Here is an 18,079-nt window from a genome sequence, read left to right as displayed (position 1 = left end):
CTGTGCATCATTTTTGAGTGGTGGTGGGGAGGGAAGAGAAGGCGAGAGACCACTGGTGAAATTGATTCTGATGATTTATTTGATTTCTTACCTGCGTTTCACCACAAGGGTCGAGGACAGGTTACAACAATTTAAAATTCAGTGTTCAATTTAAAACAAATTACAGTCACGAGAATAGGATTGGTCCTAAAATATATATATATCTCAGGTCTCAAAGGCCAGGGTAAAGAGGTACGTCTTCAGCATACGATGAAGGTGCAGATGCACCTCTGTGGGGAGGGAATTCCACATCCTAGGACCTGCCGCAGGGAATGCCCTCTCCTGGACTATCCCCCCCGGAACTTCTGAGGGCAGCAGAACTTCCAAGAAGGCAGGCTTTAGGATTTTGGGGAGCCTAAGTCATTTTTATTTTACTTAATTTATTTAACAAAATGTATATACCACATGAATGTAAAGACCTCTAAGTGGTTTAAAAAAATATTAAAATTATCAATAAAACAGTTAACAACAAGCAATTAAAACAGCTGCTAACTAAAAAAATCAAAACGTATCAATAGGCAGGGAGTTCCAAAGAGTAGGTGCTGCCTCACTACAAGAACGATTTCTTACAAGTGTGGAACGAGCATTATGCAGTACCTGTAACAGAGTGCCTGTTCCATAGAGCGAAGTGGTCGAGTGGGCACATACGAGGTAAAGCAGTTCTGCAAGTACAGTAGGGCCCCACTAATACAGCGGGTTATGTTCCAGACCCCCGCCTAAAAGCGAAACCCACTGAAAAGTGGAACTCCGTCAGTAGAATGGTGCCCAACGCCTGAAAAACACCGTAAACGCGGAACAAGTGCCGTATGAGTGTATTAGCGGAACGCCAAAAAGCGGGGTCCTACTGTAAATTGATCCTATGCTGTTAAGGGCTTTACATACCAATAGAAACACCTTGAACTTGGCCCAGAAACAAATTGGCAACCTGTGTGGATCCCTGGGCAGAGGTGTTAATATGCTGACAGCGTCTCGCTCCTGTCACTAAACTGCCTGCAGCGTTCTGCACTAACTGCAGTTTCGGAGTCTGCAGTTTAGGGCTTTAAACTCTTAAGGTGAGCACTTTGACATAGTTTCCAGCTTCACCAGAGCCAGACAGTGATGAAACTGACAGGCCTTATCCCAACCTCATCAATTTCAATGGAGAGTAGAGAAAGCAGACAATGAAAGCAAGGGTGGCCAAGCTGGCAAAACTGAGGCAGGAAAGGGATATTTACATGCTGCCAGACTGTCACCAACCACAACGTGATGGGATTGTATCCAAGTGCAGCTTAGGGCACTGAGGGCCAGCATCTTGGGTAGGCGAGCGGGGTGTGTGTGGAGAATGTCTTTTCCCACACAGCACAAGAGGGTCGCTGTGACATTTCCCACTTTAATAGCATTACCTTAGGAAGGGGTAGCTTTGCAAGTGTTCATTAAGTAGCTTGAAAGCTCACGAGTGATTTCAGCCTAACGTGTGGCCACTCACCCCCATATCTGTTAATGGCCTGATTTGTTTACCCTTCTGAGACATCCCAGAAGAAACTTTGTTCTGTTCTTGGGCCCTGCAGGAGAGTACCAGAACGAAGAAGGACAAATCATCATTGATGAAGAGGAATTCCTGTTGATTATGAAGCTGAAGGACCTGAAGAAACAATACCGGGAGGATTACAATGACTTGCAAAACCTCCGCTCCGAAGTCCAGTACTGCCAACACCTGGTGGATCAGTGCCGCAGCCGGCTGGTCACAGGTACTCCCAGCTGCAGGCTGGCAAAGGGCCTCCGCCTTTGAGCACCGCATGTGCTGCAAATGGGCGCCGGCTTTAGCGCTTAGCCTGTGTTGAACCACCTTCCTTGCGGTTGGTTTTGTGCTGGGCTGGGGCTGACGGGAGCTGTAGTCCAAAGCAGCTGGCGGGCACCTGGTTGGTGGAGGCAGCTTTCGCGGTTCTAACCCTGCCTATCTCCCGCTTGCCTCTCAGAATTTGAAATCTGGTACAACGAGTCCTTCCTCATCCCAGAAGAGGTCCAGGAGGCACTCAGGCCTGGGGGATCTATAAGGCTCGGCATGATTCCAATTAACAGAGTCCTGACTCTGGTAAGTAAGGCTGAGAAAGGCATTCGTTGGCCTTCCTCGACCTGCTAAGCACTAATCGGCCATTGGCACCTAATCAGATCTTGGCACAGGCAATGAGCAAGTGGTTCCAGAAAATCCCCAACATTTCTTGTAGGACTCTCTGTGCCCTTTGGGGAGAGAAAAGCTATTTGTGTGTGTGTGTGCCGCAATGATGTGTATTACAAGGTTAATTGGAGGAGGACTTCTCTTCCCTCCTGAATGGCTCACTATGATTTATAAGAGAAAAAGGGGAAGTGTTTCCTCGTAGGATCCTTTCCTGTTTTTTCTTTCTTTCTACCGCTTGGTGTTGCAACTTAAGGCCCCTTGTATCTCTTTGGCCGTGCACCTTCCTCTTTGGGGGCCAGAGATTTTGGGATGTTTTGGTACACATGCAAGCCAGATAGGCCCAGTCTGACACATTCATTCTGTCAGGCCCCAGCCTGGACTTCAGGCTGCCTTATTTTTATTTATTTATTTATTTATTAAATTTATATACCGCCCGACTAGCAATAGCTCTCTGGGCGGTGAACATAAAATAGTATAAAATACAATGAATAACAAAATAATACTAAAATACAATTAACAACCCAATACAATAAACATTATTAAAATTAGATCAATGTAACTTAAAATGCTTCAGAGAATAGGAAGGTTTTGACCTGGCGCCGGAAGGAAAGCAGAGTCGGCGCCAGGTGCACTTCCTCGGGGAGCCTGTTCCATAGTTCGGGGGCCACCACTGAGAAGGCCCTAGATCTTGTCATCACCCTCTGGGCCTCCCTGTGAGTTGGAACCCGGAGGAGGGCCTTCGTAGCAGAACGTAGTGCACGGGCCGGTTCATATCGGAAGAGGCGTTCCGCAAGGTATCGTGGTCCCGCACCGTATAAGGCTTTATAGGTTAATACCAACACTTTGAATCTAGCCCGGAAACATATTGGCAACCAGTGCAAGCTGGCCAGAACAGGTGTTATATGCTCGGACCGCTTGGTCCTTGTCAGCAATCTGGCCGCCGCATTTTGCACTAGCTGTAGCTTCCGAACTGTCTTCAAAGGTAGCCCTACGTAAAGCGCATTACAGTAATCCAAACGTGAGGTTACCAGAGCATGTACCACTGATGTAAGGTCCTCTTTACTCAAATAGGGACGTAGCTGGGCTACCAACCGAAGTTGGTAAAACGCATTCCTAACCACCGAGGCTACTTGAGCCTCAAGTGAGAGGGAAGAGTCTAAAAAGACTCCCAGACTACGAACCCGGTCCTTTAGGGGGAGTGTAACCCCGTCCAGGACAGGGTATATATCCACCATCCGATCAGAGAACCCGTCCACCAACAGCATCTCAGTCTTGTCTGGATTGAGCTTCAGTTTGTTAACTCTCATCCAGTCCATTGTCGCGGCCAGGCAACGGTTCAGCAAATCGACAGCCTCACCTGAAGAAGATGAAAAGGAGAAGTAGAGCTGCGTGTCATCAGCATACTGATGACAACGCACTCCAAACGCACTTATCAACCCAAGTGATTCCCGGCATTGTGCCCCTGCTGGAGATGAACAACTGGAGACTCCAGCTGTATACACACCATACATTTAAAGCACATGACTTCCCCCAAAGAATCCTGGGAACTGTAGTTCAGCCCTGACAGAGCTGCAATTCTCAGCACCCTTAACAAACTACAGCTCCCAGGATTTGGAGGGGGGAAGTCATGTGCTTTAAATGTATGGTGTGTATGCATTGCTGGCACTGCTGCTTGGCGGGGCGCATCTTGACTTGAGTGATGCTGTGAAGTGAAGGAGGGTGCGCTCGCTCCTGCCATGCTAGGCAGCGGCAGTAACAGCAGTGCCTCTTCCTTCTCCTTAGCTGTGCAAGCAAAAGCCTCTCTCCATCCTACCCCTCCTTTCCCACCATAGAGGCATGCTGCCTGCCGGCATCTCCTGCAGCCCTGCGAGTGTGGCAAAGAGCAGTGGCAGCCTCCGCTGGACACTTCCTGTACAGGCTGAAGGGAACCCCTCTGTGACCTGTCTCCCAAAACACTAACGGGACGGAGACCCCCCTGCAACCCGGGACCAATACCCCACTGCTTAGGGGCGGAGCTACAGCCCTTCCCTGGATGGCCTAAGCTGGATCCATCTTCAAGTTAACGAGGCTCCAAAAGTGTCCTTGGGACATAACGGACATCGTACCAGTATGCAGGCCACACAGTATAGTGGCGCTGCCTGTTGCCCAACCCCAGCCAGAGGGAGCCTTGCATGCTATAGAGTGCATCATCCCATCATCCTGTAGGCCTTAATTGCTCTGCAAGCCAATGAACCCCACTATTTCCCTCTTGAGGTCTACCTGGCTTCTGCATTCCACTCTTCTCTTTCTCCCAGGATGAAGATGAACAGGAGAGATTTGACCGGATGCAGCAGGAAGTCCTGCCGTTCTGCCCGGATTCTGTCTCCTTCTACAACGCCAAAGCAAAGGTGGACCGAAAGGTACAGTAGACCTCTTAACCTCTGGAGTCCTTTGGTTTTACACCAGGTGCTGAAGGGAAGTAGGAGATGGGCATTATCCTTTTTAGGCCCTGACTCTTGAGTTTCTAGAGGCAGCCAGACTAGCCAAGCGAAATGAATAGGTTAGAATAGATGCACCCTTGGCCTAGTGCAGCAGGCCAATTCTTGTGCCCTGTGGTTTCCAAGGAAGTGGAGCTTACGGGCTTCCCATTGGAGCATCTGGTTGGACGGTGTGAGAAGTGGATGGTGGACTAATTGGGCCACCGCCCTGATCCATCAGCCAGGCTCATATGTTTCTGCCGACCTCCTGTAAAGATCAAATTGTTGGCCCCTGTGTTGCTCTTATGAAAACCGTGACATAAAATCAACAACATTATGTCTCTCATTAGAACCAAGCATGAGTTTAAAGGCCTTTAAAGCTCCCAAATTCCTCTGAATCCTTTGTCAGGCAACGTGAGCATTTGGAGCACAAAAAGATAGAATGGATTCTTGGACATTCAGATTTTGTCTGGCCAGTTCCTGCAGACAAAATGCATCTGTGGCTGTTAGAATCCAGAGGGTGAGATGTTGTTGCTGGTGTTCAGGTTACAAAACTGAGACATGTCTCAGAAAATCAGTAGGATATGAACAGAAATTTGTCACTTGCACCTCTTTGTCATGCTACGCAGCTTTGTCATGCCCTTCTCCAGGTCCCCCCTCTGAGGGAGGCTCGGAGGTTGGTGACAAGGGTGAAGGCCTTTTCAGTTGTGGCCTCCCATCTGTGGAATAGGCTCCCCAGTTAAGTCCTCCTGGCACCTTCACTGATATCTCTTTGGTGCTGGAAAAGCCTTGTCTTTTTCCCCAGGCATTTGATGGACTGAAATGTTTGTTATGTTCCCAAAGCCTCCTGTGGCTGCATGGGGATGTTGTTGCTTTATTTTTATAGCATGATATGTTTTTGTTTTTAACATGGTTGTAAGTCGCTTGGAGACCTTTGGGTGGCCAGCGACTAATAAATAATAATAGACACCTCTGCTCTCTGTGGGGCATGAGAAGGGCGCGGTTGACTCCTCCTTCCCCTTTCCCCACAGTGACAGCCTGCTGTGGCGTAGGCCTCTTCTCACATTCACCCAAAACGTGGCCCACCAAAGTGACATGCACTCTGCTAGATGCATAAACGAACCAGCCAGCAATGGAGTCATTCCTGCGAGTGATTTTTAGACAATGGAATGTGCACTCCTTCTGTCACGTAGAACACTGCAAATTGATTAGCAGCCATGCCACACATATAGTGCCTGCAGGAGTGGGCCAGTGCGAAACCTAAAATAGACCCAAGGGAGCTGCATTTGGTGGAGTGGGCCAGTGCGAAACCTAAAATAGACCCAAGGGAGCTGCATTTGGGTCCCATGGAAGAGGTCTGCAAATCTTGAAAAGTTCCTGTGTGTTTAAACTATTGATTTGGCCTAATGCTGAATTGTGCAGCTATTTTTATAACTTATGTCAAGATTAGGGATCGGGGACGGTGGAGTATTTAAACTGACGGAAAGAAAAGGCGCAGGAGGAGCAGAACAGAACTGGGTGGGAATGTTGATCACTGAGCAACCCACCAGAAATCACTCTAGGCTCCCAACCCTTCACTAGAAGCCCCACAATGTTTTAGATCTTTTTTTTCTGCAACCATCCGGGCTAAAGGCTTAAACTAACTTTGTTTTAATGGAAAGCTGAGATTATCAGGAATCTGGAAGGCAAGTGCTTGCATCCCTCTTATTTCAAGGCCTTTTTTTCATTGGGTATTCATAGAATCATAGAAGAGGAGAGTTGGAAGGGGCCTATAAGGCCATCGAGTCCAACCCCCTGCTCAATGCAGGAATCCAAATCAAAGCATTCCCGACAGATGGCTGTCCAGCTGCCTCTTGAATGCCTCCAGTGTCAGAGAGCCCACTACCTCTCCAGGTCATTGGTTCAGTTCAATTCCACACCCATGCAAAGAAGAAAAGAAAAGCAATCAAAACCCCCAAAGAGGGACACTCATCTGCAGGTGTTGTGCCTGAAAAGTTTTATGCCCCTTCAGAAGAGTGCTTGTGCCTCCACAAGAACTGAAGCCACAGAAATAACAGCCACTTCTCCTTTTCTGTTTGAAAGCACAAGTACTCACGGGCCATGTCTGCTCTGGAGCAAATGAGGACGAAGCCTGGATCTGTCCAAGCTGCGGTGAAGAACAAGCCCCCCTCTGTTCTCAGCACCATGTAACAGAGACGGAATGAGTCATGTCTTCTTTCTTACGAGTGGTACTCAAGAAAAGGACCTCGAAGCACAAACCAACATAAGTTTTATTTTCAGGATAGGTAAACAGATAGCATAATAAACCTCTGGGGGATCAATATTACTAATCATCATTCTTTACGAATACACTGCTTATAAACCTCATTTCACCAATTGGTATTAACCGAGATTGACAATAACTTAGTAAGATAGGACATAGATTTCTGAAAGTGGAGGAAGAAGACCTTGAGTTCTGCTGGCAGGGGCTTGAGTGTGATAGGTAGATTTGTAGAAGGCAAGAGGGAAGGAGCGCAGGCTAGGACTTAAGCGTTTCACTTCACAAAAAGCAAAACAGACTGCAAGCCTGGCTTGATCATTTGGGTGTTCTCATAGGTAATGCAACGAATCTGGGATTGCCCAAGGAGAAGTTGCTCCTGGGAGCTGAAGTCAGGAGGTTGGAGAAGGCTGATGCAGGAGCAGCCCCTCTCATGTTTACCAGAGCACCTAAGGGTACTGCTTGGGAAAGAGAGGTGGGAGTGCAGCTCTCAGCAGCGTGGTGGTGGTGGGGAGGAATTCCATCGTGACCATTTTTTCCCCTCTGCAGAAGAATTTGCATGGTTTTGTTTTGAAGTGTATGCTTTTATCAATTATGCTACTTCTGCAATCTTAGGAGAGAAATTTCCTGCCACTTGCTAGGTGGTGTTCCAAGGGCTTCTGAAGAGAGCAGAATGCCGATTTTAGATGATGCCCTTCCTACGTTGTCAAGGAAAGGCTAGAATAGGGGGCTCGGGTCTTCAAACTTCATTAAACAGCTCACTTTGGAGAGGTAGCTTAATGAAGCGATGATCTGAAATGGACTGTGTCTGCTCTTGGAGAAGGAGAGCTGAGATCTTCCTCTTGATTAGCACAGCCAAGCCCTGGCCTTGAAGGCGCTTTTGTGCCCCTAGAAACCAACAGGAAGATGATGGACAGGTAGAGCTATTTCTTTCACAGCAGTACTGTGAAGGGGATTGTTATGTCTATTGAAACCCATTTACCAAACTCTTAGAAGAGAGGCCACCAAAGTGCCGAATAGGATAGGTTGTGGTGTGTGCTTGGTTGCAGTGTGCATGTGGCACCCATGATAGCCTCTGTAGTTTGCAGATGTGCCCATGGGCCCCAGAAGGTTGGTGGCCCCTATATTAGAAGTATAGGAGTGCTCTTAATTAAAGACCGTTTAAGTGTTTGGAGTAGATAGCCAAAGATAGCCACTGAAATCCATAACTATGATTGCACTAACCCTAATGCTACAGGGCCTGACATTGTGGTGAGCAACTAGTCTTGTTGGAGGACTACTCTGAGAAGATGGTAGGCCAAGCCCAGCCCCCAGCCCCTTCCAAAGAGTTTGGAGCAAAATCTTATTGCCCACATATTCTACTCACCCACTTACCTTTTGCCTCTGGAGTTGGCTGGTGGAGTCATATGGCCCATCAGTTGCCAGCCCCCTATGCCAGCCTCTGCTCACTGGCACCCTCCAGATGTTTTGCACTGCGGTTCCTATCAGCCCCAGCCAGCTACGGCTGCTGCGAGTTGTAGTCCAAACGACATATTGAGGGCGGCAGGTTGGCAAAGATTGCCCTACACGAAGGATTTCCTGCTCAGAATTGTTGCTGGATCTTCTTAACAATGTTTTGCTGGGGGGGAGGAGTTTTGACAGTGGATTCTCACAGAAGGATACGTATTTCTTCCAGGGAAAGTCTGCAAGGAGGACACTAAATTTTGGACATCTCCCTTACTTTGGGGATGGGGAACCTGTGATCCCCCAGATGCCATCGCACTACATCTTCTGCCACCCCTGACCATTAGCCATACTAAGGCTGATGGGACTTGAGATCTACCAACATTTAGAGGGCCACAAATGTCACAGCCATGCCCAAAGAGTTTTACGTAGATGACCTGTTCTGCCTTCACATCTTCCATGCAACTTTCCCCTGCCCCTCGAGAATCATTCCAAAAGCATTCCTGTGTGGGGAAAGGAAGTCTGTAAAAGGTACAGTCTAAGGGGCTCCAAATGTACAATTGAGAGACAGGCCCAACTCCTTTTGTGCCGTTACACAGCCATGCGGTCTACTGTGTGCGTGGACACATTCTTCCACTCGGTATTTCCCTGGGCGTCGCTCCTTGGTGACCCTCAAAGTGTTACAAGGTGCTCTGTTAGAGGTTCCAGGTCAGTGAGAGTCAGTCTCCAAGGTGGCTGTAATCCTCCAGGACGGAGCGAAGGGTCTCAAAGGCTTGCTCAAAATCCCCTTCGTTGCACCCATGCCTCCAGTACCAGTGCAGGAAAGCATTGCTCTTGTACATCACTCGTGCCCGCTGCTCCACCCTCTGCAGGAGGTCAGCTGAGCTGCTGTGGTTGGCACAGACAGTCAGGCTGTGGCCATGGTGTCCTGGCACCACAAGACTGGTGGGGTCTGCAGGAAGGACCAGAGAGTGTTAAGGATCTCAAGCTGTAAACCAGCCTTTGCCTACCTGGTGCCATGGTTGTTGGACTACAACTCCCATCAGCCCCATCCAGCAGCCATGATGACTGGGGCTGATGGGAGTTGTAGTCCTAAAAAATCTAGAGGGCACCAAGGTTGCGAAGGCTGCTCTTTTTTAATGGTTTTATGTTGTTGTACACTACCCTGATATAATATACGAAGAAGCATGTGCTTGTGCAGGGGGACACACGCACACAATGCATTTGGGGAAAGGGGGGCTGGGAATAATAAGCTCTTAGATGCCAGCTCAAGCGTAGGTTCCTGTTTGCTGGACTTCAAAAACAGCCATATGCCTGGTGACTCAAGGTGAATGAAAAGTACCTCCAAGCAACCAAGGAAGGGAAACGTTTGTAAAATTTAAGAGAGGTCACTGATGTGTCATGCATGGACTAACTGAGATAGGTGAGAGAAGGCAAGCTAGTAAAACATGTAGGCTAATAACTTGTGCATAGAGTCATGGGCAAGGTGCTCTCAGTAATTATGCAGGACGTGGCAGCAGCATGGAAAGTTCACCACCAGGACATGTCAGGTGCAATTACATCAGCTGGGCTGGTTGCCTCCTGGAGATCGGGGGTGGGGGCTCACACAGGATTTCTTTATACAGCCCCCTATTCTATTTCGCTTCTGTCCTCACCTTATGAGCAACAAAACAAATGTGGGGGTTAAAGTGAGAGAAGCTCCTCCCTGGAGAGAGGAGCTCCTGATTTTCAACTTGGGGTAACTGAACACATAAAACAATTCAGCAATACAGGAAGTTGCTTTGTACCAGCCCAGGCCATTGGTCCATCTAACTCAGTATTGTCTACAAGGACGCGTTGCAGCCCTCCAGGCCTTCAGGCATGGGTCTCACCTGGCTCTACCTAGTCAGTTATATGAGTTTGGAAAGTAGGGTGGAGTTTGTGAATTGTTATGAAAACACAGTGACCCAAGAGCTATTTTTAGTAATAGCATGTCTAAAATAGCCTTCCCTGAATGGTGGGCCCTCCAGATGTTTTGGCCTACAACTCCCCTCATCCCTGAGCATTTGGCTGTGCTGGCTGGGGCCGATGGGAGTTGGAGTCCAACAACATATCTAAAGTGTCCTAGGATCACTTTGTCCCTGGAAACAAAGCCAAGGTGCTCACAGATAGCAATAATTTGGAATAGTCCTGAATCGACATGCTTGAACTTCCTGTTAGGAGGGCAGTTTGTTTATATCAAATATGGTGGCTAATTTACCTATAATGAACAATTTGTAAAATTTTGTTCATGACCAAATGACAACTTGCATAGACAATTGCACCACCCTTGTTATCCGATTAATCTTTGAAATCTAAAAGAGTTGAGCCACATTCCAACACACGGTTAAACCAGCTGAGCTTCATGGCTGATTCTGACCTTCATGTTTTGGCCATCACATTTCTACATCCCTCTCTGTAACCGTTAAGGGCCAGGAACTAAATTCTTTCATTCAGGTGAAATGTGAAACTTTCAGTACTCCTGCAAGTATGCAGGCTGTATAAAAGCAGGCTTCTGGCTTGCATGAATCTCACACATAGGTTGTAGGTGACCCCCAGATATGTAAAGGAAAGGTGGAGGATCCCTTTCTCTCAGGACAGCGAGACCATGCCAGTATGATGCCGAGCAGTTTTAGATACTGTGCACATCTTTGTTCAGCCCTTGAAAATTGGTCCCCAAGAAACAGGTGTGTTTATCTGGATTTTCTTAATTGAGGAAGTTGCACTGCTTTTTGCTTATTAAAGATGGCAACCTCATCGACAGAGAGCGCAGTGTTTCTTGTCTTCTGCTTCTGAACTGTTGCTTTTTATGCATGCAAGAAAATGTTTCATTAAACAAAACCCCTTTCAAATGGTCCTTTGTTTGTTCAGCTTCTTTTTGTGTCACTGGAATAATTATTATGCATTTCCCTTCCTAGATTCTAGGTTTCTGAGGGCCCAGAATTGTTGGCCTGTTTGGTAAAAACTAAGTTCAGCTTTGGACTGTGCTGGTTTTAACCTTTAAAGCTTTGTGATCAGGTTGCCTGCACCTACCCAAACCTTAAGACAATTATTATGTATTAGATTTCTTTCCCACACTTCATGTGAGGTCCCAGGGTGGGTTAAAACTATGTAAAAATACAATATTAAAACAGATTACAATCAATATAATAGAGCGGGTACTGAAATATTTATCTCGGGTGTCAAAGGCCAGGGTGAAGAGGTATGTCTTCAGCATCTAATGGAAGCAACATAATGGAAGTACCAGATGCGCCTCTTTAGGGAGGGCATTCTGCAGCTTTGTGAGTGACACAGGAATGCCTTCTCCCTGGCTGCCATCACCCAAACTTCTGAGGGTGGTGGAATTACCAAGAGGGCCCCCCTCTGCCTGTCTTAACACCCGAGATGATAAGCAGGAAACAAGGCACTCTTCTCTGAATATCCCCAAACAATGTGGTACCCCGTTAAGGAACAGCCTTCCTAAAGAGGTTCTCCTGGAGCAATCTTTGCATTCTTGTAGTTCCCCCAGGCCTATTAAGTTACTCATGTCTTACGGCCAGGTCGCTTTAAATTGTGTTTTAATTGTATTTTTACTTTCCAATAGCTTTTATCATTCTATATTGCTGTGGTGTCTGTTTTGTGAGCTGCTCAGAGAAAATATATGTTATTGGGAGGGGGGGGCTGTATACATTCAGTTAGCGACGACAACAACAACAACAGATCATCTAGGAAGACTCAAGAAGTCAGGCTTGCAAGACTGACCCGTCCAGTAAGTGGCAGGGAAAGGGTTCCACGAGACGCAGCGGTAGCCTTGCTTCAACTTCCTCAGCACCAAACTGCGGCTTATGAGAAAGGCATCCTCCCGGGGGCCACGGGCCACGGCGAGCACGGCAGTGCTACGGTGCTGCCAGCGAGCCTGCTAAGGACCAAGGCACAAGGAAGATGGGAAAACCTTTGTTCCCTGCCCCCTCCACTCCAGCATGATGCCCCTCCCCAGAACTTGAATCTACTGGACATTCCTGAGGAACCAAGGATTCATTAGAGCAGGCAGAGGGAGCCCGTGTGGCATAGTGGTTAGAGTGTCAGACTGGGACCTGGGAGATCAGGGTTCAAATCCCCACTCGGCCATGAAGCTGGTTGAGTGACCTTGGGCCCGTCACAGTCTCTCAGCCTAACCTACCTCACAGGGTTGTAGGGATAACATGGACAAAGAGAAGAACTACATACGTCGCTTTGAGCTCTGTGGAGGAAAGGTGGGATGTAAGTGTAATAAATAAATAAATCACAGATAAATCTGGTCCGACATCTCAGAGACTTTATCTAAGGGTCAACCTGTGTATGAGACTGTTCCTTCCTCTGCCCTGCCACAACAGTGTGGAGTAGTTAGAGCAGGGGAGGGGGATTTCAGGTCCAGGGGTGAATGTGGCCCTTCAGACCTCTCTATCTGGCCCTCCGGACTCTTCCTCAGGGTCACACCCTTTCCCCAAAACTGCTTCACACTCTCCTTGTGTGATTTTGCCTGGCTGGACTGTGTCCTTGAATTGTGCTAACAGCTCTTGCTTGTCTAGGATGGAGGACAGAGAGGGATGCACGTGGGAGTGTGTATTGAAACTAGTCTACTGTAAATCAACATTTGTTGCTCCATCCACTTTTGGCTCTGACCCCACCTACCATTGGCATGTGGCCCCCAGAAGGCTGTCCAGAAGGGAATGCGGCCCCTGAGCTGAAAAAGGTCCCCCCATCCTTGGGTTAGAGCACTTAGGGCTGGGGAAACCTGGGTTCAAATCCCCATTCTGCCATGCGTCACCTTGAGCCAGTCACTCTCTCTTAGCCTAGCCTGTCTCACAGGGTTGCTGTGAGGGTAAAATGGAGCAGGAAGTGTGCTGCCTTGAGCTCCTTGGAGGAAAGAATATGATTGTGGATTTGCCTTTAGGATTTTACCTTTTTTTTTTTAGTATATGGGCTACCAGTATCATTTATTAAGCAATTGAAATCACTGTATAGCTATAGTCTGCTATTCTGTCTCTTCCTTTGCCCCTCTTTTTTCTGTGCTTGCTCTTGTATTCGTTCTTTGAAACCACCTTGGGACAGATCCCAAGAGTTTGCTACTTCCAAATGTGTATCCCAGCTGCCTGTTGCAAGCGAACCAAAGAACCAGCTGCCTTTCTCTTACCTGCAATCGGCCACTTGAAGACAGAGGCCTTCCTCTGAACACCGCACTGCAGCCAGCACTGGGCAAATCCCCAGAGGCAGAGAAGCACAAGCTGCTTAATTTACTACCCCACACGTGATGTTGCACTGATGGTGGCGAAAGGATACAGGGTTTCCAGCAAGAGATTCACGAGGCAATGGCTGCACCACAGAAGATGCCAGGCTGTCCCAAAACACTGTTCCCCTGGGGAATTAAAATGCAAACTCCAATCACCACAAAGCTAATCCTACACAGAGGGAACTACCTTAGAATGAGGCAGACCAATGGTCCACCTAGCTACTGTCCACACTGACTGGCAGCAACTCTTCAGGGTTTCAGGGAGGGGACATTTCTGGCCTTACCAGGAGATGCCAGGGATTGAACCTGGAACGGTCTGTCTGCAAAGCAAGTGCTCTGCCACTGAGCCACATCCCTAACCCATACAACTAACAAGCTTTAGGACATCAGAAGAGCCCCTGCAGTTGGATCAGGCCAGTGGGGACCTCCATCTAGTCCAACACCCTGAAGCCTTCTGGGATGCCTGCAAGCAGGACCTGAGCAACTGGCATTCAGAGGCAGAACGGAGCCATCATGGCTCATTCCGTGGTCCATAGCGGTCTTTCTTAGACTGGTAAATTTAGCAGGGGAGGCTCCTCCTTGTCCTTTCCAGCACCAGTTTTTGTGGCTATTGTGACTGGCCAGGAGAAAAGGTCTTGCACTCCCATCTCATCACTGACTGGCCAACAGCTAGCTAGCTTACGTTTTTTTTAAAAAAAGCTTCTCCAGAAGGGGATTCCTAAAAATAAAGAGCAGAAATCTATAGCCCAGTAGGAGGCCACCCACTTGCAGCCAAAGCAGAATTTTTAACAGCTCTTTGCACAAATAAAAACAGAATGATCTAAAACAGCTCATCTTGCTGTTCATCACACGCTGACTGATCTCTCTCAAAATTACTAGACATATGCTGATGGCAGAAAACTATTAAAAACCACACGGGAGAAGGATGCTGCCATTTCTCACCCAGCACGGCTGCCAAAGTTTCCTATCTTCTGTTGCTTCTTAACTGTGGCGATGTGTGTGTGTAGTGTGTAGCTGAGGTTAAAAGGAGCCCTTGTTTATGTGCTGCTTCTGAGACCCACCCCCAACTCTCATCTCTCTTCAGGCTAGCTAAGACAGGCCTAGCCAGTAAAGGTTTCTTTCTTGCCAATCCAGGAGCTGTAAACCCCTTATTCCTTCTGAGGCAATGGTGCTGAAAACTGCCCCTTTGCCATGCCACCTGTGAACTCACACTGGCCCTGAAGTTTTGTCCTGGAGAGGAGCTCCCAGGACTGGGTCTCTGCAGAAGGGATACAACGCCAAATGGAGCCCAGTTTCTTTTGGCCTCTTATCCTTGGAGAAGCTCACTAGGACAATGTCTGTGTCTGGCAGCGGTTGCTCTAAGGGCCCAGTGAGACAAAGCATGAGTTTAAGAGATGCTAAAATCCCTCTGTGGGCTGGCGTTGGCAAGAGGCTCAAGGAACAACTGGCATCCTTTGGTCCTCAGGAGGCCTCTGCTCTTACCTTGTGCTGGCTTGAGCAGCATGAAGGAACTTGAGGGCTGGCATAGGACAGATAGTCCTCAGTAGCTGCCAGGGCTCCATCCCCATGGTCACCCCACTGCAAAGCAAGGGTCACAAGATAGACGGCTGTGTTGGTGGAGCTGATGGGAGTTGTAGGCCAAAACACCAGGAGGGTGCCAGGTTGGGGAAGGCTGGCTCGGGCACATATGTTTGTGCAGATGCTAAAGCCTCAAAGAATGCACTGGAGTAGCAAGAGGCCACCAGGAAGGGCAGCAGAAGCATCAAGGAAAGGGGGTTGGACTTGATGGCCTTATAGGCCCCTTCCAACTCTACTATTCTATGATTCTATGAATCTATGAAAGGATTTCTTGGCTCAGAAAATGGTTATTGGGCTCAGAATTCTGGGTGAGAGAGTTGGCCTGTGTGAAGAAAGCTTTTCCCAAGTTCTTCCCTGCTAATTGGCTATAAGCTCATCTTCTCCACTTGTATTATCTTGGCACGAGCTGCACTTCAAGGCCATTGTGGTAGCTCTGCTAACTGGACCACATGCCTCTGGGGTGAAATCCCATGTCCACCCAATCTCTGTTTGCTAGGCCCTTTCTATCAAAGTGATTTGGGTTCTTTGTTCCCTGCCCAACATTTTGCCTCAAGGCTCGATGCCCGTCTTGGTTCCTGACACCTGTGGAGATGCTCTGCTGCTTGCTGGTTCTGTGGCAGGGTTGCCAGGTTCAGGGCCTGAGACTGATCCTGTAGCTTTAGGAGAAGAGAAAGTCAACCAAGTGCAGGTGTTCTTGCAACCCTGTAATGGGAAAAACCACAATGTGGAATTCTCCATTGGAACCAAGAGGTCTTCTGTATCTTTAAAAGGAGTGCAGGGGGAAGGGAGAATTCCACCTTGCAGTTTTTCCCATTACAGGGTTGCAAGAACACCTGCACTTGGCTGACTTTCTCTTCTCCTAAAGATACAGGATCAGTCTCAGGCCCTGAACCTGGCAACCCTATTTTGTGGGGGCCATTGGCTCTAAAAGTGGCCTGTATTTAGAGCAGGCAATCAAGCTTTGCTCTTTTACGTTCTTGTTCTGTAATTCCCGAAATGTACTCTGGTATTTCATGACATCTGTTTATATTTCTTACTTGTATATATGGGCTTTTCTTGTATGCAGCTATATTTTTAAATAATAAGCCTGCCTCTTATCATTTGGTATGTTTCCTTGAATGAGAGTTTGGTACCAAATCCAGTCCTGGCTGTTTGGTCAAACTGCAACCAAGAAACCTTTGAGGCTCAAGGGACAGATGGCCCTGAACACAGCAAGCTGCCCTACCCTGAGTCAGGGCACATCTAGCTCCACATTGTCTGCAACGCTGCTTGGCTGTGGCTCTGCAGGGTTTCAGGCAGGATTCCCTCCCAGTCCTACCTGGAGATGCCACTGAGGACCAAACCGGGGACCTTCTGCATGCAACAGAGATGCTCTGCCACTGAGCCACGGCCCTTCCCCACGGACGTTTTGAGCTCACTCAAAGGGAATCCGGTGTACAGCTTGGGAGCCTCCCGGCCCAAGAGTGAGTGTATTTAAGGAGTGGTGGCAGCATGCTACCTGCAAGGTTGGTTTTCATCCTGGCTGCTTGGCACCTACTACGCCAAGACATTGGCCCGGGCTGTGGGACTCATGCTTCCTGACAGCAAGTACCTGTTCCAGGCATCTGCCTTGAGCTTACCTTTGTGTCGTGAAGATCTTGAGAGGACAGAGAAGACCAGCGAGGCAGGAAGCGATGTAGGAATTCATGGCTGAGAGGGAGACCTGGCCTGAGGCTTCCGGCACGTCCTTTCTCTGCAAAGCTGCCACAGCCGCTGCCCGCTTCAATGCCTCATCGTTATGAAACAGAAGGACACCGTCTGCATATCTGGTAGGAGGCAAAGCAAGGCCAGTGACCTTTCTGCTATATTAGATTCACTGAATGTTTATAATAATAATGTTTATAATTTATGTTTATAATAACCCATTCTCACCATATAAATAAATAAAGGAGCCCAGGGTGGCAAATATCAAAATGTTAAAACAGTACAATAGAAAATAAAAACATATTTAAGACATTTTAAAAACCGTCTAAAAAAAATTAAAATGTGGTAGCTCATCAAAAAACATTTAAAAGTATATCACATACCCTCACAGTTATTAATTACTTGGTTGCTATGGCCAGTAATCTATCAGCCCTCAAATGCCTGGGTAAAGATGAATGTTTTAAATCTTCTCCTGAAAGTCAGTAATGAGGGAGGCAGATGCAGCGCACCAAGGAGGGCGTTCCTCAAGCAGGAACCAACACCGAGAAGGTCCTGCTGTCGGTCAAGGCCAGCTGGGGCAGGAGACAGAGACTGGATTTGCTGTTAGGGGCTGGCTGCTTTCACTTGCTGTGCTCCACCTTCCTACGCTAGAAGGTTTTATAAGGGAGTAGCAACCAGAAGAACTTAGAGGGGTGTTTCTGGTCTAGGGATAAAGCGGGAGGAGGAGGGAGGTGCTAGTCACTACTTTTACCAGATTTCAGGCTACTTTGGGATATTAATTGGCCATTTGGTCAGCTTTATGCCTTTTGTATATTTTAAATGAATTGTTAACGGTTGAACGGTTCAGCAGTGCTGTAGCAGTATTACAATTTTAATTACATATTATGGTTATTGTAGTTTTATACTCAGATACTTTTCATAATCTGCTTCAAACAGAAACTTGCGGGAAATGTGCTGTATAAATAACTATATGACTATACATTTGGAAAATGCCTGTCTATTTCCATAATCAAGGTGGCATACAGAGACAAACACCGTTAAAACATGATTTTAAAAAATACATTAAAAGGACAGTAATGGCAAAATCTTCCAAACATCACTTTTAGAAACCCAGAGAAGGGAGGGGGTCCCAGCTACAGCTTAAAAAGTGGCACAGGATGGTGGGCTGGGGGGCCTCTGTGCCAAGAGTGTTTCAGAACTGC

At 47.7% G+C, this 18,079-nt stretch overlaps 2 protein-coding genes across 18 annotated transcripts in view; one reads left to right on the top strand and one right to left on the bottom strand.

The window, feature by feature from the left end:
• The window catches only part of KIF9 (kinesin family member 9), a 42,352-nt gene extending 35,009 nt beyond the window's left edge, over nucleotides 1–7,343 (top strand). For all 4 annotated transcript variants that reach the window (XM_061586611.1, XM_061586609.1, XM_061586608.1 and 1 more), the window contains exons 18-21: nucleotides 1,587–1,766; nucleotides 1,995–2,110; nucleotides 4,489–4,593; nucleotides 6,733–7,343. In XM_061586611.1, coding sequence (XP_061442595.1) covers nucleotides 1,587–1,766; nucleotides 1,995–2,110; nucleotides 4,489–4,593; nucleotides 6,733–6,840 — 509 coding nt within the window. In that variant the 3' untranslated portion in view covers nucleotides 6,841–7,343. The remainder of the gene's footprint in view (nucleotides 1–1,586; nucleotides 1,767–1,994; nucleotides 2,111–4,488; nucleotides 4,594–6,732) is intronic.
• The window catches only part of LOC133365151 (uncharacterized), a 45,045-nt gene continuing 31,337 nt past the window's right edge, over nucleotides 4,372–18,079 (bottom strand). For 11 of the 14 annotated variants that reach the window (XM_061586625.1, XM_061586615.1, XM_061586618.1 and 8 more), the window contains 5 exons: nucleotides 16,814–16,999; nucleotides 15,099–15,194; nucleotides 13,667–13,742; nucleotides 12,110–12,251; nucleotides 6,935–9,302 (listed from right to left, as the gene is read on the bottom strand). In XM_061586625.1, coding sequence (XP_061442609.1) covers nucleotides 9,070–9,302; nucleotides 12,110–12,251; nucleotides 13,667–13,742; nucleotides 15,099–15,194; nucleotides 16,814–16,999 — 733 coding nt within the window. In that variant the 3' untranslated portion in view covers nucleotides 6,935–9,069. Of the gene's footprint in view, nucleotides 4,643–6,934; nucleotides 9,303–12,109; nucleotides 12,252–13,666; nucleotides 13,743–15,098; nucleotides 15,195–16,813; nucleotides 17,000–18,079 lie in introns of those variants that run through there. The other 3 variants (XR_009758115.1, XR_009758114.1, XM_061586626.1) reach the window with 3 other exon arrangements.

The sequence above is a fragment of the Rhineura floridana genome, chromosome 10 (assembly GCF_030035675.1).
Source record: "Rhineura floridana isolate rRhiFlo1 chromosome 10, rRhiFlo1.hap2, whole genome shotgun sequence".
NCBI lineage: Eukaryota > Metazoa > Chordata > Lepidosauria > Squamata > Rhineuridae > Rhineura > Rhineura floridana.
This window is presented reverse-complemented; position numbering and strand designations above follow the sequence as displayed.